This window comes from Haematobia irritans, chromosome 3 (assembly GCF_050003625.1).
Source record: "Haematobia irritans isolate KBUSLIRL chromosome 3, ASM5000362v1, whole genome shotgun sequence".
NCBI lineage: Eukaryota > Metazoa > Arthropoda > Insecta > Diptera > Muscidae > Haematobia > Haematobia irritans.
Genome location: NC_134399.1, coordinates 196,960,512 through 196,974,500, shown reverse-complemented (window position 1 = coordinate 196,974,500; position 13,989 = coordinate 196,960,512). Strand labels below are relative to the sequence as shown.

General features: G+C 25.8%; 1 protein-coding gene across 2 annotated transcripts in view; it reads right to left on the bottom strand.

Annotated features, from left to right (window-relative positions):
• Positions 1-13,989, bottom strand: part of Sh (Potassium voltage-gated channel protein Shaker) — a 695,621-nt gene that overhangs the window by 126,807 nt on the left and 554,825 nt on the right. For both annotated transcript variants that reach the window (XM_075301323.1, XM_075301324.1), the window contains exon 5: positions 2,070-2,265. In XM_075301323.1, coding sequence (XP_075157438.1) covers positions 2,070-2,265 — 196 coding nt within the window. The remainder of the gene's footprint in view (positions 1-2,069; positions 2,266-13,989) is intronic.

Sequence of the window (13,989 nt, the reverse complement as noted above, 5' to 3'; positions counted from 1 at the left end):
AGGGCATTACATCAGCGTGAATTACACTCCGCCAGATGTGGAGGGTCACCCAGAAACGGTTAACGGGGCTCTGTATTGGACTATGATAGACAATTTTTTGCGTCCACATGTTGAGAATAATCAAAACATATGGTTCCAGCAACATAAAAAAAATCCATAAAAAATAAAAACAACAAAAAATTACAGTTATATTTAATCCTTCAGTTCTTTTTGGGCAACCCTGTATCTTCGGCGATGCGGTCGAAGCGCTGCTTTAATAAATTACTTATAGAAGCATCGGCAGTTACAATTCCAAATTGTCTGCCAAAAATTTAATAGAATGAAAACATTTATAAAAAAAGCAAATGCAAAGTAGGTTTTAAATCCTATTTTCCTTAAGTTTCGTAAAACCGGCAGAGAACAGAACTGAGTGACGCTGACGCAAACTGTATGATATGATATGATATGGTATGATATGATATGAATATTTTCTCCTAACTGCTACCTACTGACACAGTTTCACTTCACAGACAGTTTCGTTCTCTTGAATCTCTCTTCTATCTATTCACTCAATTGTTCGAGAGAAAGAATCAAAACAAAATTTCACAATATCGACATCATCAATATATTTTGGTTATTTTTCTCTTTTAAAAAGAGTGTAGGATTTGAGACATAAAGAAGCCGGGGGAACAAGCGATAAGGAATGATATATACTTTTATTTTATATGGCAAAGTGGATGAAAATTGTGACTTATGTGTGTTGATCAAATAAAATCAGGAGATCGGTTTATATGGGGCCTATATCAAAAAAATGAATGAATATAACCAATAGCTGACATATCATATTACTGATCCAGAATAATTAAAAAAAAATCGGATGTAAAATATGATATCGATGTGATCAAAAAGCAAAATAATGAAATTTGGTATATAATGAGACTTAGGGCAGTTTAAGCTGAGAAGAGGATCCAGGTTTCTCTATGTCATGGCCGATATAGTTTTTAGGATGTCCGTATGGTTATCGTATTCGCAAATTTCTATTTTTGTCCTATTTCTAAGAGTAACAGGTTCCAAATCGGATTTCCTTACATGTAGCCCTAAATATATGATCTTTAGCTAATCCTATTTAACAGATATGTGCTTTCAGCTCTAGAAGTAAAATCCAAATATCGTTCTATGTCAGATTTTAAACAAAAAACTGGACGGTTAATAGTGAAAAGCAATATAAGTCAAATGTCCACTATGACCACGATTACCGTACCTTGTCCTTTATATGAAATTTAAAATAACCAAACCACTGCCCTATGAATTCTATCTGTGAGTTTGTGAATCGACGCTGGGCTGTTAAGGCCATCTTTAACTTGATCCCAAGGAAGAAGTCTATAGTTGTTAAGTCACATAAGCTCGGTGGCCAATGTGATGGCCTCTTCCAAAGATAACCAGATCCCAAGATCAAAACTGTGGCCATAAAAAAATTATTTAATGATTTTCTGAATATTATGTGCTTCATTTGGATCCAAAAATATATGTGTTGTAGATGTTTGACTTTTGCCCTATTCTACAAGGGCTTTCTAAAGAATCTACAATCTGGAAGTACTCTCAGATTGATTTGATTGTTTCTGGTTCCAAAAATTGACATGGTAAAAATGGTTAATATTGATCGAGTTTTTCAAATGGCTTCCATATTGACCGATCTCCTGATTATAGATCCACATAATTGTTACAACTAGACTTGAATAAAAAACAAACCTCTCCTGATGAAATGCAGTCAGCATTGAAATCATTTAAGTTCCCTAAAGTGAACAACTCGTTGTTTATTTTAGTAGATCGAATGTGATAATCCTGCCACAAGTAACCATCAGTAAAAAAATCTGGCTAAAAATCGGAAAATTCTCAATTTATAAACGATATAAGTAATATATTTTAACAAAATTATACTTTAATATTAAATAAAAAAATAAATAAATAAATCTTTTTAAAAAAATATATAATTTCTCATAAATAATAAATTGTCTTTTAGCACAAAATAATATAAAATATTTTTACATACTTATTTGTATTGTTGTTATAGCTGATAGTGTTGCACTTACCTTATAATGCTTAAATTCGGGTAATGTTTCTAGACAAAATATAACAATTGATAGCAATATAACAAATACACTAATTATGGCTACAACTCTGGCGGCTTGTGAACTTTCTGGATACTCAAAAAGTAACCAAACTTTTCTTTGATTTTCATTATCCGGCAATGGTCTTTCCTCTTCCTTAATAAAGCCTTCATCCTCTCTAAAGGTGATTGAAGAAGAAGAAATAGGAGAGAAAAAGAATAGAAATTATACAAAAAAATATTGAATATTAAATGGACTACAACAAATAATTTTTGGTAATTTTGAATAGAACGCAGCACTAAGGATTTCAAAAACAAATCCTTTGTTTTTTCTTAACCGATTTACCGATTTTTTTTTCTCGTTATATCTAAGGCCAATTTGTTCTAAATACAAATAAAAAATCATAAGAATATGGAAGGAAAAAAAATTCAAAGATGACACTAAAGTCAATATATTATTGGTTTGATTTTACACGAACCAAGACTTTTTGAGTTTCAAACTTTGAATTTTCAAACAAAAAGAAACAAACTGAAAAAATTAACCAAATTAAAATTCAACTTAAAATTTCTTTGGAACAGAAAAAAAAATATTTAAGAGAACTTAAACAAGAGTATAGGTAGAATATGAAGAGCACACGACTGTTCGATTGTTTTGAGTTTTATTTTGTTGTTATTGTTGTTGTTGTTGGGTAGAGTGGCTTCACATTTACAAGAGTGTCACTGAGTGTTTGTTTGCTGAGTGTTGCTCTGTTATTGTGAAGTGCATTCGATTGAGAATCGAATGCAAATGTCATTTCAATGTCAGGTTTATTTTGTTATTGTTTGTTGTTGTGACATTTACATTTATAGCATTATGTGAATAATGTTTTTTGTTTTTGTTTTATTATCAAAATTGTTCTGAATGTAGATGCTTTTTATAGAACACAGAAGAAAATTGATCATGAATTTGGATTCAATTAAGAAATTAATTGATATTGAAAATACATTCAATTGAGAAAATTTCTTAACGGCAATTAACATTATAACGGATAACAAAATATTACATTAAATGAACATATAAAATTTTTATTTACCTTATTAAATATTTTAAAAAAATTAAAAATTTTATATTCCTCAAATCTTTCTGATATTTGCATAATTTTAAAATATTTTTGAAATTGGAAATGTATTAAATTGAGAAAATTATTTTTATGCAATAAACATTACAACGGATAACAAACTGTTTTCTTTAATAAAAAATAAAATTGTATTTATATAATTAATTATTTATTATGAAATTATTAAAAAAAAAAATATTTTTAATTTATAAAAACGACTTTGTACGTTTCACATAATTTCAAAATGACTTTGATATTAATATAAAAAAAGGACTTACATTGAGAAAAAATACTTTATGCAATTAACAATATAAATTATAAAAATATTTTTTTTTAATCAAAATTAATTTTTTTTTATTTTATAATTTTTATTTTGGAATTACTAAACAGTGTTTTATTTTTTTATAATTTTAAATTATTCCTCATTGAAAAGAATCAAACTTCGTGGGACGTTTTATAAATTTTAATGTTTTCTATTCAGAAAAAATATGTAATGCAATTAACTTATAACAAATAATAAACTAATTTCTTTAATGAAAATTAAAATTCTATTATTTATTTTCGAATTGTTAACATTTTTAATTTTCCATTTATTGCTTTGGGAAAGAATCAGACTTTCATGGGAATTTTTATAATTTTTTTTTATACAATTTTTTCGAAAAATAATTGTATAATTAGATATAATGCATTTGGACATTAATTACCTGTTTCGGTATCAGGCTAACATGAACTATAATTTTTTTTTTTAGTTTATTTTATTCAGTATTTATTTTGGTATTGTAAAAAATTATTTTCTATAGTGAAAATAATAATTGTTGTAGTTATTATTTATTTGTCAATTGTTAAAAATATATTTTTAATTTATTCCTCTTTGAAAAGAAGGAAAACTTCTTGGGACGTTTTATTATTTCAAAATATATTTGATATTGATAATTTATTTAATTGATAGTTTTTTTTTTGTATGCATTATAACGGATTTTTTCATTAATGAAAATTAAAATTTACTCATAAATTAATGTATTATTTTGAAATTATTAAAAAATAGATATTTTTCATATAATCCTCAATGAAAATAAACAAAACTCTACACACAAAAAAATTTTTTTTTTTCTGATTCAATCACGAAATTAATTCATCCAATTAAATTTTAATTGAAATCACAGAAATGATAGTATCAATTAAAAAATTAATTGAAGGTCAATTAAAAAGTTAATTGATCCAATTAAAAAATTAATTGATACTATTATTTTTGTGATTGATTTTTGTTTCAATTAAAAAATTTGTTGAATCCATTAAATTTTTAATTGAATATTTTTTAAAACTCAATTAAAATTTTGATTGGAAAAAATTTCGTGAAGTTTTTATTGGTTGTATGGACTGTTTATAGTTTTGCCAGAATTTTAAAATATCTTTGATATTGATTTTTTTTTTTTTAATTTAGGAAAATAGTTTAACGCAATTAACAAGGTAAAGTAAAAAAATATTTTTTTTAATAAAATTAATTTTTTTATTTAATTATTTTTTAATTTGGAATTTAAAAAAAAATCTTCAATTTATTCCTCACTGAAAATAATCAAAATTTCATGGAAAGTTTTATAATTTTTGAATAATTTCAAAATATTTTACTATGATATTGAAAATGCATTCAATTTAGAATTTTTTTTAATGCAATTAACATTATAATATGGGTATTAAAATATTTTCTCTAATGAAAATTGAAATTTTTAATAAATATGTTAAAAATATTTTTTTTAATTTATTAATTTTTTTAACTTTGGAGTTATTAAAAATATTTTTAATTATAAGATTCAAAACTTGGTTGTTTCTTTTTTAATAATCGAAATATTGGCTTCAATAAAGTAGGTTAAAAGGTTAGGTTAAAGTGGCAGCCCGATTAAGATTCAGGCTCACTTAGACTATTCAGTCCATTGTGATTCAATAAAGTAAAACTCAAATAAAAAACATCTGGAGTTTTTTCATTAATGGCCTCGAGCTGGACTTAAACCAAAAATATAATTTAAGCGTAATTTCAAAATATCTGAGATATTGTTAATGCATTCAATTGAGCAATTAACACTATAACGCATAACAATTATTGTATTTAATGAAAATTAAAATGTTATTTTTATAATTAATTATTTATTTTCAAATTGTTAAAAATTTACTTCAATTTATTTTAATTAATTTTTTTTGAAAAGAATCAAAACTTCATGGGGATTTTTATAATTTTTTTATATAATTTTTTATTCATTATGTATTATTTATTGTATTCATTATTTATTTTCGAAATTGTATTTTTTAATTTATTCCACTTTGAAAAGAATCAAGACTTCATAGAACTTTTTATAATTATTGCGAAATTTCAAGATATCTTTGATTTTAAAAATTTTATTCGATGGAGGAACATAATATATTATAATTAAAAAATAATAAATTTAATCAAAATTAATTTTTTTAGTTTGGGGTTATTAGAAACATTTTTGTTTTATTCCCCATTGAAAAAATCAAAGCTTAATGGAACGTTTTATAATTTTTGCATAATTTCCAAATATATTTGCAATTAATTTAGAAAAAATATTTGATGCAATTAACACTATAACGCATAACAATTATTGTATTTAATGAAAATTAAAATGTTATTTATATAATTATTTATTTATTTTCAAATTGTTGAAATTTTACTTTAATTTATTTTATTTTAATTTATTTCACTTTGAAAGCAATCAAAACTTCATGGGGACTTTTTGTATTTTTTTATTTGATTTATTTTTTATTCATTATGTATTATTTATTTTATGCATTATTTATTTTCGAAATTTTAATTTTTAATGGGGGCTTTTATGGGGACATTTTATATATTTTTTTTTTATATAATTTTTTATTCATTGTGTATTATTTATTTGTTGTATTCATTATTAATTTTCGATATTTTAGTTTTTAATTTATTCCACTTTGAAAAGAATCAAAATTTCATGGAACGTTTTACAATTATTGCGTAATTTTAAGATATCTTTGATTTTAAAAATTTTATTCAATGGAGGAACATAATATATTATAATTAAAAAAATAAAATATAGAATATACTTTTTAATCAAAATTAATTTTTTTGGTTTGGGGTTATTAGAAACAGTTTTGTTTTATTCAAAAAATCAAAATCAAAAAATAAAAAACCAAAGCTTGATGGAACGTTTTATAATTTTTATAATCCAAATATATTTGCAATTAATTGCGAAAAAGTATTTAATTCAATTAACATTATGACGAATAAAAGAAATTCTTTAATGAACATTAATAATAATTTTTGTTTATTGAATTAGTTATTTTAAAAATCAATGAATTATTTAGTAAATCTTTAACAAATCAACGAAATGATATATTAAGTGATTATCTAGCTTGTTGTTGATATTATTTTTTTATTTAATATCTATTTTTATTTATTAAGAATTAAAGTTATAATTATACTTTTAAATTAATATCTTTTATGGTTTTTAAATTATATATGTTTTAGTATTTTTAGTATATTATTTTTTATTTATTCCGGATTAACAGCTATAATTATAATTTTAATTTAATATTATATTATTTAAATACATTTTATTTTAAATTGATTATTAGTATATATTATAGTATTTTAATATACTATAATATAGTATGTTATAGTATTTTTATTTATTCCGGATTAACAGCTATAATTATAATTTTAATTTAATATTATATTATTTAAATACATTTTATTTTAAATTTATTATTAGTATATATTATAGTATTTTAATATACTATTATATAGTATATTATAGTATTTTTATTTATTCCGGATTAACAGCTATAATTGTAATATTAATTTAATATTATATTATTTAAATACATTTTATTTTAAAGTTATTATTAGTATATATTATAGTATTTTAATATACTATAATATAGTATATTATAGTATTTTTATTTATTCCGGATTGACAGATATAATTATAATTTTAATTTAATATTATAATATTTAAATACATTTTATTTTAAATTTATTATTATATATATTATAGTATTTTTATTAATTCAGCTATAATTATAATTTTAATTTAATATTATATTATTTAAATACATTTTATTTTTAATTTTTTTACTAGTATTATTATAGTATATGTTTCAGTATTTTTAGTATTTTATAGTATATTGTAGTGTTAATTATTTATTCCGGATTAATAGCTATAATTTTAATTTAATATTATATTATTTAAAATACATTTGATTTGAATTTTGCGATTTATTTATTCATTAAGAACTTAAAGTCAATTGCATATATTGTTTTTTGTAATGAGTATATAAATACAATTTTGTTTAAAATCCAATTATAATTTTCTTGATTGAATTTTATTTCAATTATATAAAATTTTAGTAATCAATTAATTTAGCAATTGAAAACAATTTCATTTAAAATTTTTCTGTGCTCTTGGTTTTTTTTTTTTTGTTCTTTCTCAAAAATCATTATCATTTCCATTCAGTGTGTGTCACAAAGATATCGCTCGAGTTGAGTCAAGAAGTGGTGTTACAATACAGATCGAATAGAACGAACACAATAAACACATCATCATCATCTCATCTAAAAGCTCATGCGATGCTTTCTAGCAGTTGATTGCTGTCAAAAAAGTTGCTTCTACAGAACTGCAGTTGCTGGCACGTATGCGCAATCTTCACACAAATTTCAAGACTTTTGGTTTTGTCAAATTATCACTACATGCTCAATTCTCTTTCATAGATAAAGAGAAAGAGTCTCTCTTTATCTATGCATGAGTGTATATATATATGGATTAGTATCTCAGTGCGAGAACATAGTTTTTTTTTTTCTTGGTTTAGCTCTCATTGAAACCTGGCGAATGATTGCACATACGAGTGTATTGGTGTTTTTTTTTTCGTTTTGTTTTATTTACTTTGAGGGGTGGTGGTGTGTGTCTAAGATAAATTCATTGCTTTTTTCGTTCAACTTGATACCACGGCCCGGCCCCTTTGTCGTATGAACAAAATTTTAAGCTGGTGGTCAAGTGAATTAATGCCTAAACATTGCTTGCTGTGGTGAACCAAAGTGTTTCTCTTTTTTTATTGGATTTTTACCAAATTTTGTGTGGAGTTTACTTATGTATGATTTTATTGTGTTTAGTTTTTTTTTAATTTTTTTTTCTTAATTCATGTAATGGGCCATATATATTTTATTTTGCATCATTATATGTTTCGGAAAAAACAAAAATGAAACAAATTTTTTAATTGAACGAATTTGCTTTAGAGATGAGGGTAGTATATTAAGTTTGGTCATTATATCTAAAAATTCTAGGAAAAAATAAAAATAATGCTAAGACATCTATGGTGACTAAATCTGCTATTCGCTGGTCGATTTATATTAAGAAATTGTTTTTTTTTTTTATAAAAACCTATAGAAAAACCTATGTTATTGAATTCATAATAATGAAATCAGTTAATTGAAATAATATGGTCCAAATTATGTATTTCATTATTTTCTGTATGGGTAATATTGATTTATTTAATTTATTATTAAATTTTTTATATTCTTCTTATTTCGGTTTGATGTTCTTTTTAATAAAAATTCGTTATTACGACTTACGATTCTAAGATCAAGCTGAACAAGAAAAAAATAAGAATAACCTATTGAATAAACTTAGGACATTATTTACTTGTTTAATAATTGTTATTAAATATTATAAATAGTTCTCTCAGAAAAACCAAATTTTCCAAGAATTCATTAAAGTATCTTAATGAAAAGATTTGGAAATATTTTCTATTAATTTCTATAAATTTGAAAATGGCAATATTCTAAACCTCAATAAAAATAAATAATAACAAAATTTTTTAAATGTATCAAGCTTTAAAAAATTTCCATTGAAATCATAAGTAGTTGAGAAAATAAAATTATTTTTTGTATTCCCAATTTTTATATTCCCAAATATTTTAAAATTATAAATAAAATATGTTTAATTAAAAAAAATTAAATAGCACCCTATTTATTATAGATTCCTAATGCGTACTCTATGATAGTAAAGAAAAACCAACAAATATTTAATTCAATGAAAACATAATTATCTATGAAAACGAATTTTCCATAATTAATTTTTTTCTAATAATATTTTGCATTAGTTTTAAAAAATTTAAACAATTTGTCTATGATTTGAATATATAACTTCAATTAAACATTGGGAAAAATTTAATTTTGAAAAGAAATGTTATATGAATTTCTTAAAGTAATGCTAATGAAACAATAATACATCGAAATCGTATTTCTATAAAATAATTAATTTAAGAAAGAGCTAAAGAATTAAATTTTAAAAATTTGCTCCGAAAATTTCCAAAAGAATTATAAGAAAATCGTTTTTCAGCATCCCTTTTTTGAATAAGAAAAATTTTCCAAAAAAAAATGTATTCCAGAATTCTAAAAAAATAAAAATATTCTAATGGTATTTAAAAAAAATTGTTTATTCTAAAAAAAAAAAACAATTGAGGTAATGTAAACAAATTTCCAGAATCTTTTTATATAAAGCGTTTTTAATCTGGGACTTGTTAGAATCTTAATCGATCCAGCGATGCCCGTTAATTTTTGAAATCACATTTACTTTCAAACGATATAAGCTATCGACGTGAAACTTGGCACAAGTAGCTGCTATTGGTGCAGTTTGGCTAGTATTGCAAATTGGCCATATCGGACCACCTAACCACTATTTATAAATATCGGTTCATAATTATATGTAGCCCATAGAGAGATGGTCCGAATGACCATGTTTCTTCGACAGTCAAAACGTTGTAAACGTCGAAAATGTCATATACCTGTCGTTTAGAAAGTAGTAAATGTCATAAACCCTCATGGCATTCTTAAATTCTATTTTAAATTAGTTTTTCAATATTCGTACATATTGACGAATTTGTAAATTTGTTAACATTAATATTTTGAATCTTTTCTGATAAGAAAATTTTATTTTTTTTTTCAAATAGAAACATAGTCTTAAAAAAACGTTTGAATTCAATTGGTTTTCAAAAAAGAAACATAGACTTGAAAAACGTTTGAATTCAACTTGTTTTCAAATTTTTGAAACTGGGTCGAACAGAATGAGTTTTCATGAAAGGGTGTCAAAGGCAAAGTTTGGACTTCATTTCATTTACTCTCACTATTTTTTTCTCAGATTAAATCGTTCAACACAAAAATTCCCAAAAAAAATGAAATTTATATATGTCAATAACTAAGTATTTTACATAGGTTTACGACGTTTTCGACGTATAGTAAAATACGTCACAGTTTTCGACAGACCATCTCTGAGCCCGCATATAAATCTATTCCCCGATTTGAATTCTTGACCCTTTAGGAGGAGGAAATTTCATTCGATTCGGCTGAAATTTAGTACATAATGCCAGTGAATGCCATCACACTGAGAAAATCATCCGATACGGCCAAAATTTAGTACATAATGCCAGCGAATGCCATCACACTGAGAAAATCATGCCTAGATCCAAAGATTTTGTCTTTACACTAATGGTTCTGGTATTGATTCTGAGCCAAAGAAGCGGAGAATTTTTAGTAAGGATAAATTTAAGACAAAATTCTTTTTATACCCTCCACCATAGGATGGGGGTATATTAACTTTGTCGTTCCGTTTGTAACACATCGAAATATTGCTCTAAGACCCCATAAAGTATATATATTCTGGGTCGTGGTGAAATTCTGAGTCGATCTGAGCATGTCCGTCCGTCCATCCGTCCGTCTGTTGAAATCACGCTAACTTGCGAACGAAACACGCTATCGACTTGAAACTTGGCACAAGTAGTTGTTATTGATGTAGGTCGGATGGTATTGCAAACGGGCCATATCCGTCGACTTTTACGTATAGCCCCCATATAAACGGACCCCCAAATTTGGCTTGCGATTGCTCTAAGAGAAGCAAATTTCATCCGATCCGGCTGAAATTTGGTACATGGTGTTAGTATATGGTCTCTAACAACCATGCAAAAATTGGTCCATATCAGTCCACTTTTACGTATAAGAAAGATTCTGGGTCGTGGTGAAATTCTGAGTCGATCTGAGCATGTCCGTCCGTCCATCCGTCCGTCTGTTGAAATCACGCTAACTTGCGAACGAAACACGCTATCGACTTGAAACTTGGCACAAGTAGTTGTTATTGATGTAGGTCGGATGGTATTGCAAACGGGCCATATCCGTCGACTTTTACGTATAGCCCCCATATAAACGGACCCCCAAATTTGGCTTGCGATTGCTCTAAGAGAAGCAAATTTCATCCGATCCGGCTGAAATTTGGTACATGGTGTTAGTATATGGTCTCTAACAACCATGCAAAAATTGGTCCATATCAGTCCACTTTTACGTATAGCCCCCATATAAACGGACCCCCAAATTTGGCTTGCGATTGCTCTAAGAGAAGCAAATTTCATCCGATCCGGCTGAAATTTGGTACATGGTGTTAGTATATGGTTTCTAACACCCATGCAAAAATTGGTCCACATCGGTCCATAATTATATATAGCCCCCATATAAACCGATACCCAGATTTGGCTTGCGGAGCCTCAAAGAGAAGCAAATTTCATCCGATATGGCTTAAAGTTGGTACATGGTATTAGTATATTGTCTCTAACAACCATGCAAAAATTGGTCCATATCGGTCCATAATTATATAAAGCCCCCATATAAACCGATCCCCAGATTTTAACTCCGGAGCCTCTTAGAGGAGCAAAATTCATCCGATCTCTAACAACCATGCAAAAATTGGTCCATATCGGTCCATAATTATATATAGCCCCCATATAAACCGATTCCCAGATTTGGTTTGCGGGTCCTCTAAGAGAAGCAAATTTCATCCGATCCGGCTGAAATTTGGTATATGGTATTAGTATATAGTCTCTAAGAACCATTCAAAAATTGGTCCATATCATTCCATAATTATATATAGCCTCTATATAAACCGATCCCCAGATTTGAACTCCGAAGCCACTTGGACGAGCAAAATTCATCCGATCCGGTTGAAATTTGCAACATGGTGTTAGTATAAGGCCGCTTATAACCATGCCATAATTGGTCCATATCGGTCTATAGTTATATATATAGCCGATCCCCAATCTCCAAAAATTGGTCCATATCGGTTCATAATCATGGTTGCCACTCGAGCCAAAAATAATCTACCAAAATTTTATTTTTATAGAAAAGATTACCAAAATTTTATTTCTATAGAAAATTTTTTCAAAATTTTATTTCTATAGAAAATTTTGTCAAAATTTTATTTCTATAGAAAATGTTGTTAAAATTTTATTTCTATAGCAACTTTAAACTTAATTATATACGTATTTAATCGGCCTTTTTTAGTTTAATATATACCACGTATGGACTATGTGGAATATATTACGGTGTTACGAAGTTTTAAGATACCTTGCCATCGGCAAGTGTTACCGCAACCCAAGTAATTCGATTGTGGATGACAGTCTTCAGTAGAAGTTTCTTCGCAATCCATGGTGGAGGGTACATAAGCTTCGGCCTGGCCGAACTTACGGCCGTATATACTTGTTTTTATTCTTGCATTTGTATTAATTCAAAAGATCGCATGGTAATTGGTGTCTTACTCACTGCCACCGACATTTTGTGGGTAAGATTGCAATACGGATAAAAGCCACCGGTTGTAGTTCTCTGGTTCAGGGTAAATAAGATTCAGTCTGGATAAAAGTTGGCCATATAATATGGTTTTTTAATCAAACTACACTCACAAAAAAATGTTTAATTTAAGGCAAAGATTTTATCCTTCTCTAAAGAAGTTTACTATAGATTCGGAGCTAAAGATGCAGCTTAAATAAAATAAATACATTTTTTAGTGGTCTTTTTAGCTTTAAATCTAGGCTATGTAAAATTAATATTATGGTATAGATCTCGTTTATGGATTTTTCAATCTCGATTTATTAACAAATTAGTCGTATATAAATAAATGTTATTTTATAAATCTAAATTATAACAGATGTTTTAATAATTTCAAAAGAAAATAACTTTATATTTGAAGCTTTCTTGATCCTTAATCTAAAGATTTAATATTTCAGTTTTTTTTATTAATATTTTATTCATAATTTTAATAAATTCACAAAAAGTAATTTAAAGTTTATTTCTTTAGATTCTAAAATTGTGTTTTCTAATTTAAGAAAAATTTGCGGTACTTCAAAGTAATATGACTTTAAGGTAGGGACGAAAGTTTCAAAGACTCGTGTCAAAAATTTAATGAATTTTTTTTTAGGATATGGTTACTTTCTTTCAAGTAAAATTTCTTTACTTTAAAGAAATTTGTACTTTATATTGTGTGTATATTGCATGTCCTAAAATTTAAGTTTTGTTTTCTATTTTATTAGTCAATAGTTATTTTTCAGTATAATTTGAAGCAAGTGTTCTAAGAAAATCTAATTTCTAATGCTATTATTTTTATTCAAAAAAAATTTAAATTCTATTAAGAAAATCTCCAAAAAATCTCTTTCATTTCTAAATTCTTCTAATATCTTTAATGACCAAATTTAACATACCACCCTCGTTGTGTGATAATATAATTGCTTTATAATAATAATAATAATAACATATGTATAAACAAACAACAACAATTTGCAAAAAACCATAAAACAAACTACGACAATTCCAAATGATAAACAATTCTTTAGTAATAGTAGTAGTAGTAATAATTATAATAATTGTACTAAACATAGAAAGCAAATTTATTATCCACTATGGAGTTTACGAGAAACACAAAAAATAATACAATTGCAATTGGTGTGTATGTCTGT